This window comes from Panthera leo, chromosome B1 (genome assembly GCF_018350215.1).
Source record: "Panthera leo isolate Ple1 chromosome B1, P.leo_Ple1_pat1.1, whole genome shotgun sequence".
NCBI classification, from domain to species: Eukaryota; Metazoa; Chordata; class Mammalia; order Carnivora; family Felidae; genus Panthera; species Panthera leo.
The window spans coordinates 49,274,091-49,298,501 of NC_056682.1; the positions used below are offsets into that span (position 1 = coordinate 49,274,091).

At 50.7% G+C, this 24,411-nt stretch overlaps 1 protein-coding gene across 2 annotated transcripts in view; it reads right to left on the reverse strand.

Annotated features, from left to right (window-relative positions):
* The window catches only part of SCARA5 (scavenger receptor class A member 5), a 126,230-nt gene extending 103,434 nt beyond the window's left edge, over nucleotides 1-22,796 (reverse strand). For both annotated transcript variants that reach the window (XM_042934940.1, XM_042934939.1), the window contains exons 1-2: nucleotides 22,436-22,796; nucleotides 17,965-18,082 (exon numbers count right to left, since the gene is read on the reverse strand). In XM_042934940.1, the coding sequence (XP_042790874.1) occupies nucleotides 17,965-18,076 (112 nt within the window). In that variant the 5' untranslated portion in view covers nucleotides 18,077-18,082; nucleotides 22,436-22,796. The remainder of the gene's footprint in view (nucleotides 1-17,964; nucleotides 18,083-22,435) is intronic.
* Between the last annotated feature and the right edge of the window lie 1,615 nt (nucleotides 22,797-24,411).

The window sequence follows — 24,411 nt, forward strand, 5'->3', positions numbered from 1 at the left end:
CTTTAATGAGCACCACTGTTTACTTTCCCTCATCAAAGGGAAGAGGAGGGTGTGGGGCAGAGACACTGAACCTTCGGTTTCATCTGACCTAAGTCTAGGAGGCACCAGATGCGGTACATGGAACACTAGTTACCTGTGTCCGGCTGAGCCACAGACATGAGTCCCCGAGGCAGATGACCCAGTGAGGGTCGCAGGCCAAGGAGACTATGGTCTTTTGCATGATCAGATGACTCTGACGCTTTCATGTCCATTTCTAGGAAAGGGAGCAGGGTGGAAGGCATGGTGGCCAGAGCTAATTTGGTTTAGATGTTGTGACGATCTAGGACAGTTTCTTCTGAAACTTCTAGAGATATCTTGTCATTTTGTAACATGTCTGCAGTATTTGTTATTCTTCTCAGTTCCTATCTATTTCCCAAGTAACTGTGCATAAAAATTCTTGAAAACAATCAAGGGCTTGTGTGCTTATTTTCAGCCGGAGGAAAGTGGGAGGAGGAAGGGACTCTGGCTGGTGTGCATATTATTTTGCAGCTGGGCTGAGGAATGGAGAGAGGAAGCCAGGTGGGAGGGGAGACGAGGGCAGTGAAGGTGAGCTGGTGGGTCATGGGGACCCAGGAGGAAGGGAGGGGCCATGGGGCCCCCAGGAAGAAGAAGTGAATCCTGGGCTTGTAGAAGATGCCTACACTCTGGCCCAACACAGGCAGTGCATGGTTTAGAAGAAATGCTGTCAGTGCAGACACTCAAACGACAGCAGGCTTGGGGTTCTGCCTAAATTCAGGCCAAAAGACACTCCTGCAGAGTGGCCCTGGGTCCCTCTCGAAAAGATTCCCAATTCTTTCCCTGGCCCCTTGTCAAAGGAAATACATCATCTGATGATGTGTTTGCAATGCAGAAGACAGGGCTCGGCTGTGTTCAGTTTTGAATCACTACTCTTCCCAGGCCACTAGTGGAACCTTCCTCCCATTTTCTGGTTGCCTCTGTCTGGGGCATTGGTCTAGCCTCAGGGCAGGAATGGATAAACTTAACATCCCCTGTCTCCTTGCCTCAGCTCCCCTCGTTGAGTTGGGAGGGCCATCTGGGTGTCTGGTTTCAAAGAGGAAGGCTAAGATCCCAACCCATGCCACCCGTGCGGGACTGAGCTGGTCCCTGAAGCCTGTGGGCTCAGAGGCCTCCAGTTCTGTGGTCTCTGGCAGAAAGCAGAGCTGGCTGAGCCACAGAAGAGAGTTCATTGGATCTGAGTGAAGACAGTGGACCTCAGATCCACTGAAGCTTTGCCACCTGGTAAGGCCCGGAAGCAACAACAGTTATCGTGCATAGAGCTTTGTTGGGAAATTGTGAGGGTCAGCTCCCACAGGGCAGGGTCTATATCCCACGGGTCCTGGCATGTAGTAGGTGCTCAATTAACACCTGTTGGCTGTTTGTGGTTAAATGAGCCTAATAAACTAAATGCAAATTTACTGGGTATGCCAAACCATTATTTAGGCTTTTGTAATAACCATGTTTTCTAGCTTCTGATTTGATGCTTCACATCTCAGGGAAGTGCCCGTCTGGGGGCACTGACTCTGGAGAGTCCCCTCCCAGGGATAGCCCAAATAAAGAAACTTGCCCGTAAGCGAGTCTTTTGTGTGCAGACCACCCCATCAACAGCCCATCCTACAACCACCTCCTTTGTCACTTTCTCCCTCTAAGCCACTATCCACCTGCCCTGTCACCAGGTACCGGACAACTAGGGACAGCCCTAGGTCCCAGAATCCATTGAAATCATTCGAACTATTGCACTCCAAGCTTGCACAAACTGCCTCACCCACAAATCCCATTCCTTGGCAGGCGGTGGTGTAACAATCTTTTCAATGACACTCCTTCCCTCACCTGTTGGCCTCACCACACATGAATAAGAATAAAGCCTACATTTTAAAATTGCTCTGGATGTTGGTGGGAATGCAAACTGGTGCAGCCGCTCTGGAAAACAGTATGGAGTTTCCTCAAAAAATTAAAAATAGACCTACCCTATGACCCAGCAATAGCACTGCTAGGAATTTACCCAAGAGATACAGGAGTACTGATGCACAGGGGCACTTGTACCTCAATGTTTATAGCAGCACTCTCAACAATAGCCAAATTATGGAAAGAGCCTAAATGTCCATCAACTGATGAATGGATAAAGAAATTGTGGTTTATATACACAATGGAGTACTACGTGGCAATGAGAATGAAATATGGCCCTTTGTAGCAATGTGGATGGAACAGGAGAGTGTGATGCTAAGTGAGATAAGCCATACAGAGAAAGATACCATGTGTTTTCATTTTTATGTGGATCCTGAGAAACTTAACAGAAACCCATGGGGGAGGGGAAGGAAAAAAAAAAAGAGGTTAGAGTGGGAGAGAGCCAAAGCATAAGAGACTCTTAAAAACTGAGAACAAACTGAGGGTTGATGGGGGGGTGGGAGGGAGGGGAGGGAGGGTGATGGGTATTGAGGAGGGCACCTTTTGGGATGAGCACTGGGTGTTGTATGGAAACCAATTTGACAATAAACTTCATATACTGAAAAAAAAAAAAAAGATAAAATTGCTCTGGAGCCAACAGTGGGATACAACAGAATAGCAGCTGCCACTTCCCAAGCACCTATTCTGGGCTGAACACTTCGATAATACTAAGCACAACAACAATCACGAAGATAGGTAATATTACTTCTATTTTATAGATGATAAAGCTGAGTCTCAGAGAGGATAAGTTAGGTGATTTACCCAAAGTGGCAGGGCTGGGATGTTTTAGCCTTGCAGAAAGGGTCCAGAGTTGGGGTCTGGGTGTGCAGAACGGGGATGTCAGGGGAGGGAACCTAAGGACAGTTTTATCCATTCATTCAGCAACCACTCCTTGAACAAGCGGCTAAGACTGCTGATTTCCAGGCCCCGTGTCCATGGACCATTGAGCCCACCCGTGAAAAGGGCAGTTCTCTCTCCCTCAGCCAGCCAGGGCCAAGACCAATGACAAGAGCATGCTGGAGGGTACCGCTTTGGGGACACCCAGAGGACAACCGCATGGCTGTTTGTCTTATGTCAGCTTTACCCCAAGGCAGGAAGTGCAGCCCGGGAGCTTGGGGTAGGAATCTTCCCCTAACCACTTAATTTACCGTGGTATCCAGCTGCCATTCCGTTTCTGACTTTCTTTTGGTGGTGGAATTTTGCCCCTCAAAAAAAGGTTTATCACCTCCTAGAATCTCAGATCTAAGCTAGCAACAAGCAACACTTTGGAGCTTTGAAAACTTATCTACAAATAGAGTAGTGAGAACAACCTTTTTTTTTTTTTTTTTTTTTAATTATTGCTGACCACAAAACAGAACTCCTTTACCAGGAGACCTATGGGCAGAGGTCAGGGAAAGGGCACACTCAGTAAGTCAAAGGTCCCAGAGGCTGCCCTGGGCATCTGCAAGGCAGGCAGACAGGTTCTTCTTACATCCACATCCACTCACTGGCAAGACAGCACCCTTCTTATCTTTAATCTGTTAATACCCTTCGGGGGTCCCCAGTATAAGCCCACATGTTAAAAGCAACTCCCCCTGGGCACCCTGTAAATGCCTAACATACTTAAAATGTTACACTTACTTTTTTTCTAAAGTTTATTTATTTGTTTTGAGAGAGACGGAGACAGTGGGAGTGGGGGAGGGGCAGAGAGAGAGAGGGAGAGAGAGACAGAATCTCAAGCAGGCTCCACACTACCAGCACAGAGCCTGACACGGGGTTCGAAGTCACGAACCGTGAGATCATGACCTGAGCCAAAACCAAGAGTCAGGTGCTTAACTGACTGAGTCACCCAGGTGCCCCACACTTACATCTTAATAGATGCCCTAAGGTCGGGGTGGGGGCATCATCATAACTCTGGAAGGAAGAAGTGAATCCCCACATTTGGCAGAGTATAGTAAAGTCAAACAGGACCGGAGAGCCAAGATGCCAAGATACAAGTCACCAGGTACGGGGGACAAGGTCAGGCTCACTTTTATTTATTGACAAACCATAAGATCACCTTCAAACAGAGACACTTTTAAGAATGAATTGTGCTCTATTAATCACTATGCAGAAAGAGTGGGCATAAACCAAGATCATTCCTGCAAACTGAAGTGGGTGGGGCAGTTATGGCCTTCATTGGGAAAGCTTGTCCTCAGTTTCCCCTTGCCCTCAGCAATTCTCTTCAATCTGCCCCTCCCGATCTGATTGCTGCCATCTGTCCCCTGGAGTCTCTAGTATGTTCTATTTTCCTAGTCTTTCCTCCATCAGTTAGATTCCCTGTGCTCTCCTCCAAGGTGACAGGTGGATGATAGAAACTCACCCACAGAGAGGTGTCAGGAGAGGCCAGCAGTCAGCCTCCCTGCCCCCCACAGCCTCCTCCCTTAACAGGACTTTTCTAAAGACAAGGTTTCTGCGTGGGCACTCTGAACATCTTGGGTTTCTTGACTTGAATCCGCTCTCAAGCCAGACAGCAGGAAGTGGGAAGGCACCACAGCAGACAGGCCTAAGGCACTGTGCATAAGCCTGGGACCATCACTCGCCCCCATCAGCTCTGTGAGCATTACGTTAACCAGCAACCACGCCTGCAGGGTGGGGGCCAGGCTGGCCCTGCTTGGCTGGGCCCTGTCCTCACAGCTGTGTTTGTATCTTCCAAACCCCGTGGCTGAACTCTGCATATAGAGGTTAGACTTCAGGCCAGAAGTCCCAGGGGATAGTGGGAGCAGGGGCTGCTGGGGAGGGCGGGGCACTTCTCTGACCTGAAGTGCGGCCTGAGGTTAGTGTCCCAGGCTTCCTCTGAAGCCATTTAAGACCCTGTCACTGTGCTCTTGTCCAAGCCTATTTGCATTTATATCTATTTCCTGCCAGCATCACCTCTTAGAGTAATTCATTCCATGTGTCTCCTGCACTGCAGCCATTTATTCCCACGGCCCCACCCTGGCTTCGTCATCACCCAGAAAGTCTCCACCTCTGAAACCTTAAACTCCAAGAATCCACACTCACAGCTCTCACTGCCACCAGCACGGCTCTTGATTGTATTGGGAGGGGGTGGTGTGCAGAGCCCAAAGCCTGGCCCCCCAGGGGGGAATGGGGTGAGCAGCAGGAGGGGTGGGTTTAGGGACTAGAAGGGCAGGCATATTAGAAGGGCTAGGCTCCGCCTCTGACTGGCTTGGTGACCTTGGGCAATTTGCTTCACCTAAGACTTCACCTTCTCATCCATAAACTGGGGATAATAATACATACTGAGGTCGAATGGAGACAATATATTGGGCCCTGAGCACATGCCTGCCTGTGTCACATGCTCACCCAAGGGGAGCTATCATATTACCTCCTTGTTATAATCACTTCTCACAAGGCTGATACTGGCCCACCACCTCCCCTGGCCTCCCCTGGTTACCTTGTCTCCACAGGAGCCAAAATGAACTCCCTAGCTCCTAGTGCTGCAGGACAAGGTCCCCCTTCCTTGTCCACACACCACTGTGGTGGGCAGAGAGGTTGCCCCAGGACTTTGTGTGCTCCTGGTGAGACCTCTTCTGCCTCACCATCAGTTTCTGCCCTGAAACCAACATGACCAATCTCACTGCATCCTGGGTCCTGGCTTCTGTCAGCCCCACAGAAGCCACAGAACCCTCAGGACTCCCCATCACCCATGAAAATCCCCAAACAGCCTTTTTTATGCCCCTTTGGCCATTTCATTCTCCCAATTACTGAAACCTTTCCACTGTATAGCCCCTGGACTTCCCAGCCAGTCATGTAGAAAAGTCCCTTATTTTCTCAGCCTCTGCTCTGAACATTTCTTTTACTTTCTTGTTTTAATTGAAACCTGTTTCCAGGTTTGTTATCTTCCCAAGTGTGGCTTTCAGTCTTCCATTCTCATACAAGTGGCCTAACAGCACAGTACATGTTTTTCTTTGCTCCTTGTTGCTATTTCCAGAACATTCTCTCTCTCTTCTCCCTTCCCCATCTTGGATGCTCACATCACGACTGCACACTTCTTGTTGCTAAGGGACATCTGCTCACCCTTCCCCTCTCTGAGCTCACTCTCATTCTCTCAATCCCCGTTTCAAACTCCTCCTGACCTCCTTTCCTCTCTTGATTTCAACCTCCGCCCTGACTTGAAATGTGGCTGGGCCACACTGAGTTGGGCTTGAAATGCAAAACACACACTGGATTTTGAAGACTTCAGCATGAGAAAAAAATATATAAATCCTCCAACTGGTTTTTTTTTTATAGGGGTTACATATCAAAATGATAATATTTTGGATATATTAGAGCAAATAAAACATATTACTGTATTTAAATTAGTTTCATCTGTGTCTCCACCTTTCTGTGTGGCTACTAGAAAGTTTAAAATTGCATATGTGGCTCACATTACATTTCTATTGGCTTTACCAATAATCGAAACTCTTTCTCAATCCCCACTTCAAACGTCCCACATTATCACCACCTCTCCTGTCCTCCAGAGGCACTCCCTCAAGAATTCTGACCCCGGCCACTCCCTGACTTCACCAAGACCTACAAACTGTGGCCTCTACTGCCTTTCCCTCATCTCCCCCCTCAGTCCTTCCTTCCCCCCTTTACCCACTTATATTCCATGATTTGCATTATCCACTTTCTAGACATACCCTCAATTGCCTTGCCCCTCTCTGGCACCTTCACATTGGTGAAACTCAACCTGGTTAGAGCTAACTCTGCAACTCTATGCTTCCATCCACATAGCTGAGCAGAGCCCGAAACGGAAAACCATGCCACCCTGTCAGTAAGCTCATGACTGCCAGACCAGTGGGCCCTGGTGCCATCCAGTGGGCTTGCCACCTATTCCTGGGCCATCCGCACACTCATCCCCAGAGGCCTGTCTCATACCTTCTCCTCCACCTTCACTTTTGGTTTCCTAGTTGAGAAAACAGAAGCAATGAGGAGGGAGCTTCCTTAAACTCCCCCCACAACGTAACCACGGACCTGCATCCAGGCCGTAGCACTCTACGTTTCCTTTTGTCGCTGTAGTCGAACTGTCTTGTGCTCTTGCCCAAGCCAACACCCCTGACTCATATCAGATTCCTTCTCTTACTTACCCAAGGACAGAATTCCAGCACTTCTATTTAGCCAATGTTTCCCTCTGCACAGAATCACTCCATCAGCATAAATGATACTATTTTTTCCATCTTAAAATAAAAAAATCTTTCTTGACCTCCATTCCCTTCCATTTCTCTGTCCTCTTATACAGCAGAACTTCTTGAAGACCCACTGAATCCAATTACTTCTCCTCCTGTTCTCTCCTGAATCCACCCAGTTCATCCTCCCCATCCAATGTCACTGAAATTGCTCTTGCTAGGTGTTATGGGCTGAATGGTATCCTTCCTGAATTCCTGTGTTGAAACCCTAACCCCCACTGTCTCATAAAGTGACTGTATTTGGAAGTAGGGTCTTTAAAGAGGTGATTACATTAAAAATGAGGCTGTTTGCTTGGGCCCCAATCCAATTTGACTGGTGTCCTTTTTTATTTTTAATTTTTTTAACTTTTATTTATTTTGGGGAGATGGAGAGAGATAGAACATGAGTGGGGGAGAAAGAGAGAGACAGGGAGACATAGAATCTGAAGCAGGCTCAAGGCTCTGAGCTGGCATCACAGACCCCGACATGGGGCTTGAACTCATGGACCATGAGATCATGAACTGGGCCGAAGTTGGATGCTTAACTGACTGAGACACCCAGAGGCCTCATTGACTGGTGTCCTTTATGAGGAGGAGGAAATGTAGACATACAGAGAGACACTAGGGGTGCATGGGCACAGAGAAAAGATGATAGGACCATGATAGGACACAAGAAGAAGGCAGACAACTGCAAGCCAAGGAGAGAGGCTCCAGGAGGAATCAACCCTGCCCATACCTTGATCTTAGACTTCCAGCCCCCAAACTGTAAGAAAAAAAAATGTCTGTTGTTGAAGCCATGCAGCCTGTGGTATTTTGTTATGCAGCCTGAGCTGACTAATACATCAGATCACCACACACCTCCAATGGCTCAGTCCAATGGCCAATGCTCAGTGCTCTCCCAACTTGACCTTTGAGCGGCACTGGGTGCAGCTGGCCATACTTCTCTTCATTGCATTTCCAGGGCTCAATAACTCGTGGTTATTCTTTCACTAGGTGTTCCTTCTCGGTCTCCTTTGCTGTCCCTCCTTATCTCCCAACCTCTTAGACCTTTCAGCATGGCGCTCACCAGAGCCCCTTCTCTAGACCTCATCTCATTTCTCACACACCATCAGTCTATCAGCACTAACCTAAAGGCACACCTCAGAACTGGATTGCCTCTCACCTCCTCCACTGCCTTTGCCTCTTTGGAGGCACAGCATGCCTGGATTATCCTAACTGGACTCCACCCAGTATTCTTCTCTACCACCCCATTGAGTCTTTCCCCAACCTCACAGCCAAGGCACCTCAGAAGCAGAGCCTGTGTTGGGTGTTCACCTTTTCTTTCAAGCCAGACTTAATCCACTGCACTTTGGCTTCTCTCCCACTCAACTGAAATGGCTCAGAAGAGGTAATTGCTGGAAAATCTAATGTCCTACTGCAGCCAGAGTGAGCATTTTACAATGGAAATCAGACCTTATCCTTTCACTGCTTTGAAACACTTTGCTGACTTCCTATTGCCTCCAGAGACCCAAATTCCTATGGATGCTACAGTAGACTTTTCATGGTTTGACTTTAGCTTCAATATAATTAAGAGTGTGGGCTGTGGAGTCAGTTAATCCTGACTCCAATTGCCATAGATTGAATATGTGTACCCCCCTACCTCTCATTGGAGCCTAGTCTCCAACATGATGAGAACTGGAAGTAAAGCCTTTGGGAGGTGATCAGGTCATGAGCGTGAGGTCCTCATGAATGGGATCAGTGTTTTTATGGAAGAGACCCCAGAGAGCTCCCTCTCCTCTTCCATCATGTGAGGACAGTAAGAAGACAGCCATCTATGAACCAGGAAGAGGGTCCTCACCAGACATGGAATCTGCCAGTGCCTTGATCTTGGACTTCTAGTCTCTGGAACTGTGAGAAATAAATGTGTTTGTAAGCCACCCAGGCTGTATTGTTACAGCAGCCCCAGTGAACAAAGACATCAATCTCTCCTGACTGTGATCCTGGGCAGGTTACCAGGTCTCTGAGCCTTGGTTTCCTCATATATCACTTGGCTGTAATAATGGGACTCATCTTACTGGTTGATGTAAGGATCAGATGAGCTTATCCTTGTCCAATTCTTATAACAGTGCCTGACCTATCAGAGCTCAAAAAACAAACATTCATTACCTCCCACCACTTTCTTTCCTCAACCTGAGCTCTGTGCTATGTCCCTTGACTTGGAAAACCTTTCTCTGCCCTTTCTAACAGGCACACTAATGTCTGTCCTTCAGTATTTCACTCCAGTGTCTACCCTGCAGGAGGCCTTCCTTCCTCCCCAAGGCAGACTTAGGGCTCCTTCTTCTCCCCTCTAAAGACACTTTGCATCCAATTCCGTTAGAGCGTAAATCAAATGATACGGTAGGATTGGCTTACCTGTCTGTGTCTTCAGGGAAATTGAAGCCCCTTGAGGGCAGGAGTCATGACCTTTTATTTCTGTATGCGCCAGCAGCACCATGAAACCTGTCACCTTTGGATGAATGAGATCATAGTTTCTTTTGTCTTAAACTCACGTCTTTAAGCAAGCCTTCACCTAGTACTTAAGGATTTGGTGAACAAGAATGTGTTCATTCGTGCAACAAGCAAAGGTGCCTTCCATGTGCAAGACGCAGTGCTGGTATTGGGAATGTTAAGATGAATCCAAGGCAGACAGCATTCGCACTCAGGGAGATTACGGTCCAGAGGGACTTAGGTGCACACAGCTGTAGCATAGTGTGAACGGAGGGGCTGAAAGGGACCAAGGAAGCCAGGCCAAAGGGCTGGAAAAGAGACAGAGAGAAGGCAGGCTTCTAGACTCAGGGGGCCACAGTCACTCTGCTTATTATTTGACACCAGGAATTAATAGCAGATAAACTTGGGAACAAGGTAGGAATGAAACTCTGTGTCCTGGAGACTGAAAATAGAAAATGTGGAGGGGCGCCTGGGGGGCTCCGTGGGTTAAGTGTCTGACTTCGACTCAAGTCATGATCTCAAGGTTTGTGAGTTTGAGCCCCGCTTTGGGCTCTGTGGTGACAGCTCAGAGCCTGAAGCCTGCTTTGGATTCTGTGTCTCCCTCTCTCTCTGCCCCTCCCCCCTCTCAAAAATTAATAAACATTAAAACAATTTTTTTAAAAAGAAAATAGAGAATGTGGAGGAACTAGGGTACCATGGGCAGGCCCCAGGCTGGGAACAGACAAATGGAAGGGATGCAACCATAGTCATCCTAAGATTAAACACTGATGGAATGCTCTGTATGTAACAGGCACTGTTAGAAGGACTTAACGTGGAATAACTCAGGTAGCCCTTGCAATAAACCTAAGTCAGGGACTATTATCTCAGTGCACAGGGGAGGGAAAGCTGAGGCTAAGAATTGGTTCAGGATTTCTCAGCACGCAGCAGAGCTGGAGTCCGAACCTAGCATGCCTGGCTCCGGAGCCTGTGGTCCCGCCACCATGCAATGCCCTCCCCACAGTGGAGAAGACAAGACTGGTAAGGATGTTAAGTTTGGAAGAGGGCACCTGAAGCCAATGAGGCTCGATACGGTCTGTACCAACTGCATGGTCCAAACCCTGAATGTCCTTCCTACCCGATCACCTCTAGGTAAGTAAGCTTTGCATGTGGACCGACGTTGTGCTGGTCTACAGTGGGGAGGGCAGGGAGAGAGAAGGGGACAGACTAACCACAGTGATGATGAAATGACAGAGGGCCGGGCCATGTCTCCTGCCTCCTTGCACCCCTCCCTGCACATAGCCAGTGCATAGCACCTGCAGGGAGCCCACAGAGCATCTTTCTTGTTGAAAAATGAGGATAGAAAAATGAATGACTGAATGACCTAGGGAATGAAGGCCAGGAACCACCTGAGCAAGGTCTTTGGGTAGGGAGGAACGGGTGATGTGATGAGGGATAGCCATGCCATGATTCATCACCTCTCCACTCAGGGCCTCTCCTGAAGCTCCCTTCCCACTTATGACCCAGCTTTTACCGCAGATCTCCCCCCGGCACCCCCACTCCAGAGTGTGCCGGGCCGGTGGTCAGGTCAGTGCTATTCCCTCAAAGCCATCCTCACTGCCCTTATGGTGAGGGCAATGCCACACGAAACATGGTGTGGTTTAGGGGCTGGGGGCTTGAGTGACGGAAGGGAGCAGAGGCTCCTTTTGTGCCCCCCCCACCCCATGTAGGAAGGAGCTGTTGGGGCATCTGGGCTTCTCTTGCTCTTCCCTCCACAAGACACCAGCTTCCACCAGGGACAATGAATGGATAGATTCACATATGGCCTGGAACGAGGACCCAGAACATTTCTTACAGATTCCACTGATCCAGAACCAGGCCTCAGGGTCCAGAACATTTTTTTACAGATTCCCCTATTTGGGGGATACAACTAAAAGACTTTGTTTGATTTCCTTGAAAATCTAGGCTTCATAAGGGAGCCCACTAACTAAAACTCTGCTTCCTTTAGCAGAAGGTAAGCACCAGCCTTAAAATCCTCACCCGGCCAAGCGTTCCTGAGAAGTGATGTGGGTGTTTGTTAGGAGACCTGGGGTGGGGGGCGCTGACAGCAGCTGCTCCTGACGCCCTCGTCCTTTGCTCTCCTTCTTCCTCACTTCCCGAGGATTTACAAGGGACTCCCCAAAGGACGGGGAGGTGAAATGTGTATCAAGGGTGTACTGTGCACAAGGTGCTTTATGTGGCCTGTGGCACCTGATTTTCCCACAGATCTTGTGAGGTAACATTATTCCCATTTTGCAGATGGGGACACTGAAGATTAGAAAGTTGAGGCCCCAGAGAAAGAGATGGCCCACTCAAAATAAGACACTTCAGAGCATTTCATAAAGGAATACATGCCAAGTGTGGCCAGGGTGTGAAATGCCCCCAAAGGCTGGAGTGGTGTCCCCTGGATGTGACCACACTGGGCCCCCAGGGTCAAGGAGGGGAACAGTTGCTGGAATCTGGCGGGAGAAAACCCGCGTGGAGAGGGTAGCTTATAAGGGTCTGTGACATTTGGTGGAAGGACACAGGCAGTCCAGGGTGGACCCTGAAGACAGGACCTGGGGGAATAAATACTCCAACCTCCCTGTCTTCGGTCCTCCCACCTCCTGCCGGGCTCATCCCCAGTGGCCAACGCCGCGAGCCAGTGTGCAGGGTGAGCAGCGGCCGCCAAGAATAGGGGTGGCAAACACCAGACGCCCTTGCAGGGAGCCCAGACCAGCCAAACTGCAATCGTCCAGGCTCTTGTCACCTTCCCAGGCTGTTCCCCATCTTGCAGAGGGATATTCCACTGAGCCATAGAGACCCAGCATCCAGCCTGGCTGCCTGGTGACCACGGATTTACGGAGCACTTGGCTCTGTGTTCTTGTTCAACAGGCACAGAACGCTGAGAACACCGCAGCCCCGTGCTGGTTAATATCTCTGCTCTCCTCTTGCCCCGGTGCCTGATTCTCCAACCTGTAGAGGGTGAGCCTCCCATGAGGTCCCAGCCAGACCCTCCCAGGAAATCCGCCCCTGCCTTTGGGCTGCTGCCCGGCAGCCCTGAGCTGTGCCAAGATGAACCAGGGAGATCTGATTGATGAGAAGGTAGATGAGGGGGTTCCCCGAGGAGAATAATTTAATTTTACGGGTTAGGAATTTTACGGGGATGGGGCAGGGAGGGGGGGGCTTGGGCCCTAAACTCAGCAAGCGGCCTGGCTGCAGGCGTCCAGGCGCAGCCCGGAGCATGTGTAACTCATTACCTCTGCGAGCCTCCCATTTGCGGCCGCAGGATGACGCTGGAGCGTGGTGGAGTGTCTGAGGCCGTGGGGTGAGCACGACTACAGTATTTTTCTGACACTAACACCTCTCTCTGGCCCTCAGGAAGGGCCGTGGAGGAGCCAGGCCCACACCCAGCCCTCCGCCTCCTCCGCCTCCTCCGCCTCCTGGCGCCAGACGGGAGAGGCCTACAGCTACACGGGCGAGAGAAGCAAGGCAGCACCGGGGAAGGTGAGAGGGGAGAGGAGGGAGGGGAGGGGGGAGAGGGGGAAGCAGGTCCAGCTGCCCCCCCCCCCCCCGTTTGGTGTTCAGAGGGAGGTGGAAGTGGTCATCGAGGTCACAGGAGGCTGGGCTGGAGGACACTGAAGGTCGCATTCTGTGATTAGCCCTTTCATGTAATTCTAGCAACACAACTAGAAGCGATGCTATTCCCCCTGGTGGCACAGAGGGGAGGCCGGCCCACCCTTGGGGCCTTCCCTACAACAGGGGGGCTCCCAACGAGGTGCTGACAGCTCAGACCCAAGGGAGGAGGCAGGGTCCTGAGACATGGCCTGAGGAGAGGTGCAGAGAAGGGAGAGGTCCCAAAGACCGACACAGAGCAGGGTGTGAGGGTGTGAGCCTTGAAGGATGTATGGGTGCACCACGTAGGAGCTGGGCCAGATGGGCCCTTATGAAGGGGACAGGGGAGCCTAGGGCAGGTAACAGCCCCCTCCCCACCCTCCTCACTTGCTACGTGGAAAGAAGGGCAGGGATAAAGGCAGGGTGGAGGGAAAGAGAAGACAAGTTAGGAGAGGAGAGGAGAGGAGGGGGGGTGGTTTCAGTGCATCAGCCCTGAAATAACCAGTTTACGCCCTAATGTCTTTAAAGTCCCACCCACATTAAAGTCTGAGTCACACCTTAATATCTGGGCTGCATTTTTGCAACTTTGCTTCCCCAGATCCCAGTAACCCCAGGGCCAAGAGGAGCCACCGCCTCTCCTCCCCATCTTTCCTTCAAGGGGGAAACCCTGGAAGGGATTTGGAGTGCCTGCAAGGCCTACCAGACATTACTGTTTAAATCTACTCTAGGCCCCTGCGCGGCTCAGGCCTCGCTCCCTTTCCCCATCTCTGTCCACCCTCTGCCTTCCCAGCAACCTCCCTCTCCCCCACCGCCCTTCCTCTCCCTCTCTGGTTACACTCTCCAGAGATGAGGATCAAAGAGCAAAATCCTGGAGAAACAGATCAAATCTGGCTTGAATTTCCCCAAGTCAGAGCTCACTGGTTTCGTCTTAGAAATGAAAGGGAAGGGGGAAAAAGTCAAACCAGAAATCCACAAGCTCAGGTGGCTCATTTCATCTGAACACTCCAGTCTCTCTGGGTCCCTCATGCCCCCACCGCCCTGTGCCTGGAGGGCTGGTCATTGAAGAGTGGGGAAGACCCAGACAACGTGGAAATCAGGCTTCAAATGCATTTGTTTTGCCTCTTTGAGCTTTCAAGGACCCCAATGTCCAATCATTCATTCGTTCATTCATTCATTCCTGCAATAAATAGTGAGAACCTACTGTGTGCCAGGCTTGAGAGACTTCAGTGAACAAAACAGAGGTACCTGCCCTTGTCCAGCCTATAGTCTTCGCACAAGGAACAGACAGTAAATGATAAGCATAGTACATAAGAATGATATAGTGTGTTACGGGAAAAAGGAAATAGCGAAGCAGGGAAAGGGGCTGAAGGTGCAGGGGGGCAGGAAGCCTAATGGGGAAAGTGATATTTGAGCAAATGCTAGAAGGAGGTGGGAGAACAAGCTTCTCAGCAGCAGCGGCCCCAGGTGACCCTGTGCTCCCAGGGTCAAGGTGAAGGTCGGCAGCCTCCTTGGCCATGGTCAGCACCTGGGTTATCACTCGCACTGAGGCGGGATGCTTTGTAGACTTTGCTCAAGGTAGCACTCAGATTTTCAAAGGACCACACCCTGAATGCAATGACCAGGTCTGTTTCTACACACAGAATTTTAGAACTGGACAGAACCTCTCCTGTCTGCCCCCATTTGGCAGATGAAGACACTGAGGCCCAGAAAAGGATGTGACCCAGTCAGGCGGCCTCAACCCCACATCTTTCAACCTCTGTCCACACCTCATGGGGTGCCAGGCCTCAGGTGACCCCTGAGGACTCTTGGAGCAGAGCTCAAAAGCTGTCCTCTGGTCACATCTCCTCACAGCTGGGGGGCCTGGAAAGCACAGTGGCTGAGATTACTGTTATTTTCAGCCCTTCTGGTCCAAACGATCTTTTTAAGTCTGGGGTTCAGAAAAAGGGAGAACAAGATGGGGGAGGAGGGTGCGATGGCCTGGTGATACTTCTCACCCCAGGCCTCTCCCTGCCCTTTCCTTCCCTTATCGGCCCCCTAGGCCAGCTCTACTGGTCTTCCAGGCTCCCCCACAGCGCTGTACTCCAGTTCTTTCTTGCCAAGCCAGTCCTCTTTCCCAAGGGGCTGGTAGGGAGAGGACAGGATCAACAACATGAAAGCCAGCCTGACCTTTGCTGATGGGGAAGTGCTGAGCACTGGCCAGTGATCTGGCTCTCCCAGGTGGCAGTAACCTAACAGAAACGCTGGCCTGGCTTGGTGTGACCCAGCTGGTGATGCCTTTTCCCACCCTACTCTGACAAAACTGTGTTCAGTCTTTAAAGCCTTTCCAGAAAGGCTTCTCCTGACTTCAGTACATTCGTGCCTGCTTGTCCACAGACCTCCATGGATGCCTGAAACAATGGGTAGTAACGAACCCTACATGTCCTACCTTTTTTTCCTATACATACATACCAGGCTAAAATTTAATTTATACATTAGGCACAGTAAGAGATTAACAAGAATAAGTAATAATAGACATACAGAAAAACCTTGCTTTGGAAGCATAATTTGTTCCAGAAACATGCTTGTAATCCAAAGCACTTGTATATCAAAGTGAATTTCAAGAACCATTGGCTCAGTGTGATCATGTGACATTCGGCATCACGTACTACTCGTATCGCAAGACACAGTTTGTTTATCGAGTTAAAATGTACTAGACACGCGTGCTCATCTTGCATATGTGCAGAATAAGTTACTCACCATCCAAGGTTTTACTGTATTTAGATAAATAACAATGCATTCTAATATGAGTTATGTGAATGTGGTCTCTTTCTCTCTCAAAACATCTTACTGTCCTGTCCTCACCCTCCTTCATGTGATGTGAGGTGATACAATGGCTCTGTGATGAGATGAAGCAAGAAGAATGACCCAGGCAGTGCAATGTGGTGTTAGGCTATGACTGACTTTCTGATAATAGGTCAGAAGGAGGATCATCTGTTTCCAGACCACAGCCTGCTGCAGGTAACAAACCATGGAATGCAAAACCACGGATAAGAGGGGACTACCGAACTCACATGTATTCTTGCCTGCTTTATGTTACGTGTAATTGTCCCAAGCCGATCCCTTCCACTGAGATCACAGCGCTCTGAGGGCAAGGATGGTTTAATTTCTCTTTGGAGCACCCTTGGCACCCAACCCGTAGGTTGACACATCACAGGTCTTCGAAATATGTTCGTTGACTGGAATTTAAAGGAAGAGCTACAGTGGTGAGCAAGTTAGTACGGCAGGGTGAGGGAGGTTAGTGGTCAGGAGCCCACATCTTGGCTCTTCTCCCTGGGGAGACTGTCCCCAATCCCTGCCTCTCTGAGTTGCCCAATTTCCCTCCTGGCATTCAGCACCTTGTGGGAGGAAAGACACGGTTAGAGTATGAGGGGGAGGCATTTCCCTTTTTGAGTAATTTTGAGACAAAGGCAGCTAAGCAGAGTAGAGAGAAAACACAGCGCCTGAGAAAAGCCTTGAATAAAGGGCTGCATGGTAGTGAATTTCTGTCAGCTTGACTGGTCATGGGTGCCAGGTGGAACATCATTTCTGGGTGTTTCTAGATGAGATCAGCATTTGAATTGGTGGACTCAGTAAAGCAGATTGCCCTCCCCAGGAGGAGGGGGCCTCATCTAGTCAGTTGAGGGCCTGAATAGAGCAAAAGGCAGGGGAATTTGCTTTTTGCTTCCTGCCTGCCTGCACAGTTAGGACATAGCATCTCATCTTCTCCAGCCCTCAAAGACCATTGGCTCCTCTGGTTCTTGGGCCTTCTGACTCAGACTGACTTATACCACCCACTTTCCTGGGTCTCTAGCCTGAAGACGTAGATGGTGGGACTCCTCAGCCTCCAGAATCATGTAAGCCAATTCCTCACAATAAATCTCTTTACATATGTATATATCCCACTGGTTCCTTTTCTCTGCAGAACTCAGTTTCTGCCTGTCTCTGCTTAATTGGCCATCAGTCGTTATGAGACTCTTCGGTAAACTTCATTCTACTCATCTTTGATGTGGGGACAATGCTCTCCTCGCCTATGCTCACTGCAAACCGGAGTATATTCACTCACGTAGCAAGCATTTATTAAGCACCCACTAAGTGTCAAGCTCTGGCCTGGACACACAGGATTCAGTCTGTTGACAAGGTGCTCTGGGCTCCTTTGGAGGAAGCATCAGTTGAATTCCCAGTTTTAGCAAATAACCAGTTCCCAAAGGTGCAGAGCCCTCTGGGTCACTGGGATAGAGAACTCCTTCCTGTGGCATGGGCTGGGGTCTCAGACCCAGGGGAAGGATAAGCACCTTGAAGAGGTATGTTCTCTCCTCGCAAATGCTTCGGGAAATGGATTGGAGGCTCCTCACCTGAGAGGGTCTGGGCTCATTGGTTCAGATGCCTTTGCCTGATCCCAGCCTCATTCACTCAGAGGAGAGGAAGGCAGAGAGGCAGAAAGGCCTGTCCTGGGAGTCAGGAGACTCGGTTTTGGAACAACTCTATGCCTGATGAGCTGTAGGATCCTTAATACCTTCTCAGCCTCCACTAGCTCATCTGTGAGATGGATATGCATCTTGCAGGCCACGCAGATTTGTTGAGATGCATGAATAAGACATTTCAAAATGTGAAGTTCACATAGGAAGTATTCGACAGGAGGTCACCACTGCCCTGGGGAAATACCAAAGTTGGGTGGGGAGGCAGGGCAGGGCTTGCACCGCAAGACGGAGCCAGGGGCACTCACCGTCCTCACACAGGTTCAACTTGGACAGGCTCCTGCCGTCAAAGGGCTCCTCAAAGATGGAGCCGGTGTCACGGTCGCTCACAGTGTGCAGGTACATGGCTTTGTTCTCCATCCTGACCTGCAGCAGCAGCAGCAGGAAAGACAGCAAGGGGAGAGGAGAGGGAGAAAGGAGGCAGGGGAGAGAGAGAATAAACTATAGGTGGATCCAGAAACAAACGCACAGAACGAGGCGCCCATGCCCATGGCCCGAGCCTGAACACTGAGAGCCTCTCCTTGATGGATGCCATCTACCAGGTTCTCAGGATCCTGAGTCCCCTCCCAACTTCCTCAGCACTTGGGAAGGCCAAGGCCCTTTGGACCTTTCTGATCACGGGATCTGTCCCTTTCAGTAGCTCCTGGTTGGGGCCAGAGCCTGAGCCAGAGGGACACTGAGGGCTGTGCTTTGTGGGGCCTGGAGGCGCCGACCCTCCTGAGGCAAATGGAGTGGTTTCCGAGACTCTGGATCTTTAGGCTCCTGCTCTGTGTTGGAAATGTGCTAACTGGGCAGGCATGTTCCAAAGGGGCTGAGAGCAGTGAGGCCATGGCAAGGATTCACCACCCACCCGAGCCGGAGGGGTAGGAGGCCTCAGTGGAGTCCCCCAAACACTAAGACCTGGGCAGCCTTAGACCAGGGAGGGCCTGGTGTCTGCATGGCCTGCTGGGGCTTTGGGTCTCCTCCATGGTGTTTCAGGAATGTACCCATGTACTTGGGAAAATGATATACTATTTGAAGGAAACCAGCGCCATTTACATAAGTGTGTACAAGACAATCCCATTTTGTAATATATACACATATCCCCGAGTACGTGACCGGAAAGATTATATTTGGAGATGTTCCGGGTTGCTCCGGGTAAGACATATAATCAGAAGACTCTGGTGGGGATCGTGGGGATGTTGTGCTTATTTTTGTTTGCTGGATATTCTGGGTTTTCTACAATGTGTTTGCATTCTTTGTGTAATAGGAAGAATCTACTTTTTGAGCCAGACCACTTCTTGGTATTCTTTCTCTGATATAGATGCTCAGTGATTTTACAAATTACTTTCTACTTTCAACTCCCTTCCAGCCATCGGTGTAGCTTGACCTTTGGCCCTGATGCTTTTTGACTATCTGGATATTGAACGCCCCCCAAAATCCACTTTTAAAGAGCAAATTCTTTGGAAGATAAAAGACCCGGGGAGGATGGAGGGGTCCCAGGCCCGGCATGGAGCAAACTCAACCCTGAGGCCCAGATAGCCAGGGGTTTACCACCTGGGAGGAGATGATGGGGGCCTGGCAGGTGGGCGGGGGGGGGGAGTGGGGGGGCGGGTGGTGCTGGGAACAGTGACTGCTGACTGAAGGGAGCAGCCAATCAGTTCCTCTCCCGAGGCACAGTGGGAAAAGAGGCATTAGCATGTCTCAGTAAATAGGGATAATGAAAGAGGAGCCTAGCTGAACCGCTCTGGCAGGCAGAGCAAAACATAACCCCCTTATTTTCATGGCTTGACCTATGTCTCCAGAGACCTCTGACTTCAGGGCTGAGAAGAGGTCAGAACTGACCAGGTTCCATACAACTGTCCTTCTGATGGCCTGGAAGGATGGACAGGGGCTTCCATTCTTATTTCTTCTAGTAATGAGATACCACATGCCCTGCACACAGGCATGCCCTGCACACACATGCATGCAAGCACGCATAGTCAGGGTGTTCACGGTCTCTGTGGGCCTTTCTTCCAGCCTGCGGGAGAGGGGAGCCCACAGCTCTGCCAGGATCTCTTCTCCCTGCCCCGGGGAGCCCCTAAACCGCTCCCACCCAGCTTCTCTGTGCTGCAGTCATGTCCGGTTTGCTAGCTCCCAACACCCATGCTCCATCCAAGTCCTCCACCCACCATGGACCTCTAGGTGGGGCCCCCGAGCAACGCCACCACTGCTAAGCTGCAGGGGACCCTCCCTTGTTTCATAAGTGCTAAGTGCAGCACCCCTCCTACTGGCCTCGATCCTGGGGAGCTGCAAAGCAGGAGGCCAGTGTCTCTTCTGCAAGCGATAATCCTCTCTCTGCCAAAGGCAACAGGCGCTGCTGCCCAGAGATCACACAGAGCTTGATGGGGCACTGCCATGCTGGCAGTGGGGGTGTGGAGATGAGCTTGGGCCAGGTTAGCCCTGTCTTCATTTCCACCTTCCCCTCTGCCGATCAGCTCCTGGACCAGAGCTGGAATGCATGGCTTGTTATCTGGAATGTGTCTATAGGGCGGCCCCTCCTCTCTCCCCTCCACAGCCCTGGGCTGGTGGAGCAGAAGCCCTGGGGAGCCTGTTGAGAAGAGGGGCTGGGGCAGAGCAGAGGCCAGATGTGAGTGAGATGAGATTAGAAACGCTCAGCCAGCTTTGCTAATGTTTGTTACTTGGGAATGAAACCTAAGAATGTTCTGTCTGCCCCAGGTTTTATTTTGAGCTATTTTTCTTTCTTGGGAAAAGGGGGCAGGAATTTGCACCCTTTGGTCATTTGATCTCAGAGCCTTGGGGGCCAAGTTTGTGCTCTCGAGCAAGGTGCAACTCACTGCCAACTGTGGTGACCACAGAGATGACAGACATCCCTTGCGTGCACACACACCCATGAGTTACAGACCATTTGCCATCTGGGATCTCTCTGCCCCACCAGGACCACAGTGGGGAAGGTAGTATCAGTCTGTTGTTCCCATTTTAAAGATAAGCCAATCTGGGCAATCTTGCCAAAGAGGCAAGAACCAATGATGTCAGAGGAGGGTGAGGCACCAGGCAAAGTCTTCCCACCCAGGGCACTGACCCAGCGACAAGGCTGCTTCGTCCAGGAAGCATGTATCCGTCCCTTTTGGCAGCCACCTTTAGGGTCCCAGACCAGGGAGCGCAGAGGGTCAGTGGAGGCCCTGGGACCAAGGAGAGGCTATAAGAGCTAGCAGGGAGGGGACCGGGACCATGGAAATATGGGCAGGGTGTGGACACCAAAGTGGCATTTGGATAAAGCCCAAGGAGCCTGTTTCAAGTCCAAGAGTGGGGCCTTCCTCTCCCAGGGACAGGAAACCTCACCAGCCTTTTAGGGATGTTAGAGCTACATGTTAGGATGCTACATGTTAGAGCTGAAGCACTCAGACACCCCTAGCTCCAACCGAGGCAGCTCCATACAGGCCTGTGAGGGGTGGGGAGCTCAGAGGACACAGGGTTCTATCCTGGAGCCACTTCCTACTCCTCAGGAACCTGGCCCAATCAGCTGAGCTTGTTCAGCCTCAGGCCATCACCTCTGTGAAGGGGAGAAGCACATCCACCAGCCACTCAGTTATTTCAGGCCGGGGGCGGGGGGGGGGGGGGGGGATGGTACACACGGAGGGCTTTCCGAGCAAGGGCGCACAGGGAGTCGGCGGTGGAGTCTGGTGAGAAACCACCCCCACCCCCGGCATCTTCTGATCCCTCCAAGCAGTTAGGTGAGGGTGGGGGGCATCTTCAGGTTCCTGAGGCTTCCCTCCTGCCTGGCCGGGCTCGGGAATAATGCTCTTTTGGGTCCCCTTTGCAGTAAGCAATTGTGAATATGAAATCCGGACCCTTACTCTCAAGTCACTCTCTGGGCAGCAGAAGGACTCAATTAATTCTTGCTGCTGCTGCAAGTGGCATAAGCTTCACTTGTGGCTGCAAATACAGTGTCCCTGGGTCCCGGCATCTAACTCTGCAGGGTTCGCATCTCCTCCTTGAATCATACAGCTTTAAACTCATCAAAACCAAGTAAAAAAACCCCATGAATACGACCCTGTCCTCTAACTGTACTTAGTTAACCTAAATCATAACCCGAAGCTGGAAAGGTGCAGGGGCACCTGGCCGGCTCATTGGGTTAAACATCGGACTTTGGCTCAGGTCGTGATCTTGTGGTGTGTGAGTTGGTGTGTGAGTTCAAGCCCCGCAGGCAGGCTGACAGCTTGGAGCCTGCTTCAGATTCTGTGCCTCCCTCTTTCTCTCTGCCCCTCCCCTGCTTGTGCTCTCTCTCTCTCTCTCTCTCTCTCTCTCTCAAAAATAAATAAACTTAAAAAAATTTTTTTTTACTACATGTTTTAAAAAGCTGGAAAGGTGCAGATGTTTTATAGACAAGCTCTCCCTTCGTTCATCCCACCACTGGACGCATGTGCCCACGCACATGCACTTCACACGTGTAGAGGGACAGTCACCTGTGCCATCTGCTCCCAGAATAGGCTCTTGAGCTGCGGCATGAGCCAGGTAGAGTGGCCATGAAGGCAAAAGCTTCCCCAAACGCGGGCTCACGCCAGCGGACCCCCGCGGGCCCACAGCGTGGAGGCCCTTCCCAGCTGGTGCTGCAACTCAGTGCTCCGCATCCGAGATGCCCAAACGCAGAGCCCTGCTCCCTCTGCCGCATCCGTGTCCCCCAGCCGCCGTTGGGACGCTGTGCTCAGGTGCCAGGACAAAGTTAGTGCCAAGACTCACCTGAGTGCACCCAGTGAGGCCACAGAAGAGCCCGTCTCCTCAGTTTCCGGCATTCGCCATGGTGGCCGATGGGCTGGCTGCTGTCACCGCACGGAGACCCAGGCAGTCCCGCAGAGCTTTTCCCCACAGCCAGCCAAAGCCAGACGGAGTCATAGAAGGAGGCTGCCCCGGTGCTCAGTGACTTGTCTCAGGGGTCCCTTCTCTGGGAGGCTCAGGTTCAGGAGGCAGCACTCAACCTTGTGCCTGATTCAGGGCCTGTGGCTGGGGAGTCCCTGTCTTGGTGTCTCGCCTCAGTCAGCCACAGGCAGCGCTCGGGAGATGTTCTGTGAAGGCACCCGCAGCTCTGCTAGATACTGAAGGAGATGTGAACTGCAGCTGCTCTGGCGGCCAGTCTTTATAAAGTTCTTGGAGCAATTGCCGAAGCTCCCCTGGGGTCTGGAACTCGTCCCCCCTCTGGTGGCCAATCTCAGCATTACAGCCTCCCGGTTCTCCCCATTAGTCCAGAGCAGTGACATCAGCCTTGTCTTGGGACACCGCACACCTAGCCTAAAACCCTGCTTAAATAATTTTTGGAAAGCTTCTACAGGAATGGAAGCTAGACCTGGCTCATGAGCCACACCAGAAACCAGTCTGAGGAACTTATTTATAGGACAGAATTGGCATTGTTCAATTCATTCACCAAACTTGGCTTAGAATTAATTTACGTGTTTTTCTGAAGTCACATCCACTCCCAGAGGACACAGATTAGCCACACTGGAGATATTCAGAAGAGTGTTCTGTGACCGCTGAAGGAACTTTCCAAAGACAGTCTCAATGCAGCCCTGTAACAAAGCCAGCATTTATGGAGCATTGACATTGCATAAGGTCCAGGGGACGCAAGAATGAGTAAGACGGGCTCCCTGTCCTCAAGGGGGTTGCAATCCAGGATGAGAGGTGCACTCAGGCACAAATAACTGTCAACCTAAGTGTGACCTAAAACATTTTTAAAAAGGCGATCTTGCCAAAATGTTAAGAGAGTAATTATATTCAGATTGGGGTGGTGATGGGGAAAGGCATCAGGGACATTCCAAAAATAGTTTGAGCCATGGCTGACCTCTCCATTTACAAGTACACACCCCCCCCACCCCTGCCCTGAGGATAGAGCTCTGAAGGTAACGTTCATGAATACATCCCAATGTATTGGTTAAAAATTCGGTCTCGGGACGCCTGGGTGGCTCAGTCGATTAAATGTCCAACTTCAGCTCAGGTCATGATCTCCCGGTTCGGTTCGTGAGTTTGAGCCCCACGTCGGGCTCTGTGCTGACAACTCAGAGCCTGGAGCCTGCTTCGGATTCTGTGTCTCCTTCTCTCTCTGCCCCTCCCCCACTTAGGCTCTGTCTCCTAAAAATAAATATTAAAAAAAAATTCAGTCTCAATACTGGAGGGTCAGACCTCATACATGAGAACAAAGTGCCAGGGCTCAGCATTCCCCATAGTGCAGTTGCCAACCCACGACTGAATCTGAAAGGTCTTAGTCATTTTCAGTGACTGAACCTCCTGGCCATCTCTGAGAAGCAGCTCCAATATGAGGCTCCATTTTACAGAGGGAAAAAACAGTAGTAGTAATAAAAAGTAATATAATAAGAGCAAAGGGGAGGTGAGATGGAGGAGAGGGGAGAGGAAAGAGGGAGGGGGGAGGCAGGGGGAGAGGCAGGAGGCAGAGGAAAAACACTTTAGAGTATATACCATGTGCTAGGCACTTCTGAGTGCTTTTCATATAGTAACTCATTTAACATTAAATGAGATAGGTCCTGTTATTATTCCCACTTCTAGAGACAGAGGAACTCAGTGACTTGTCCAAGGTCAAGCAGCCTGTAAGTGGCAGAGCTACATTCCACCCTAGGCAATATGACTCTACAATTTGTGCCCTACCATGCCCTATACTACCTCTCGTGAAAAAGTGGTCTTTAATCACCCATCGATTCACCAACATATCC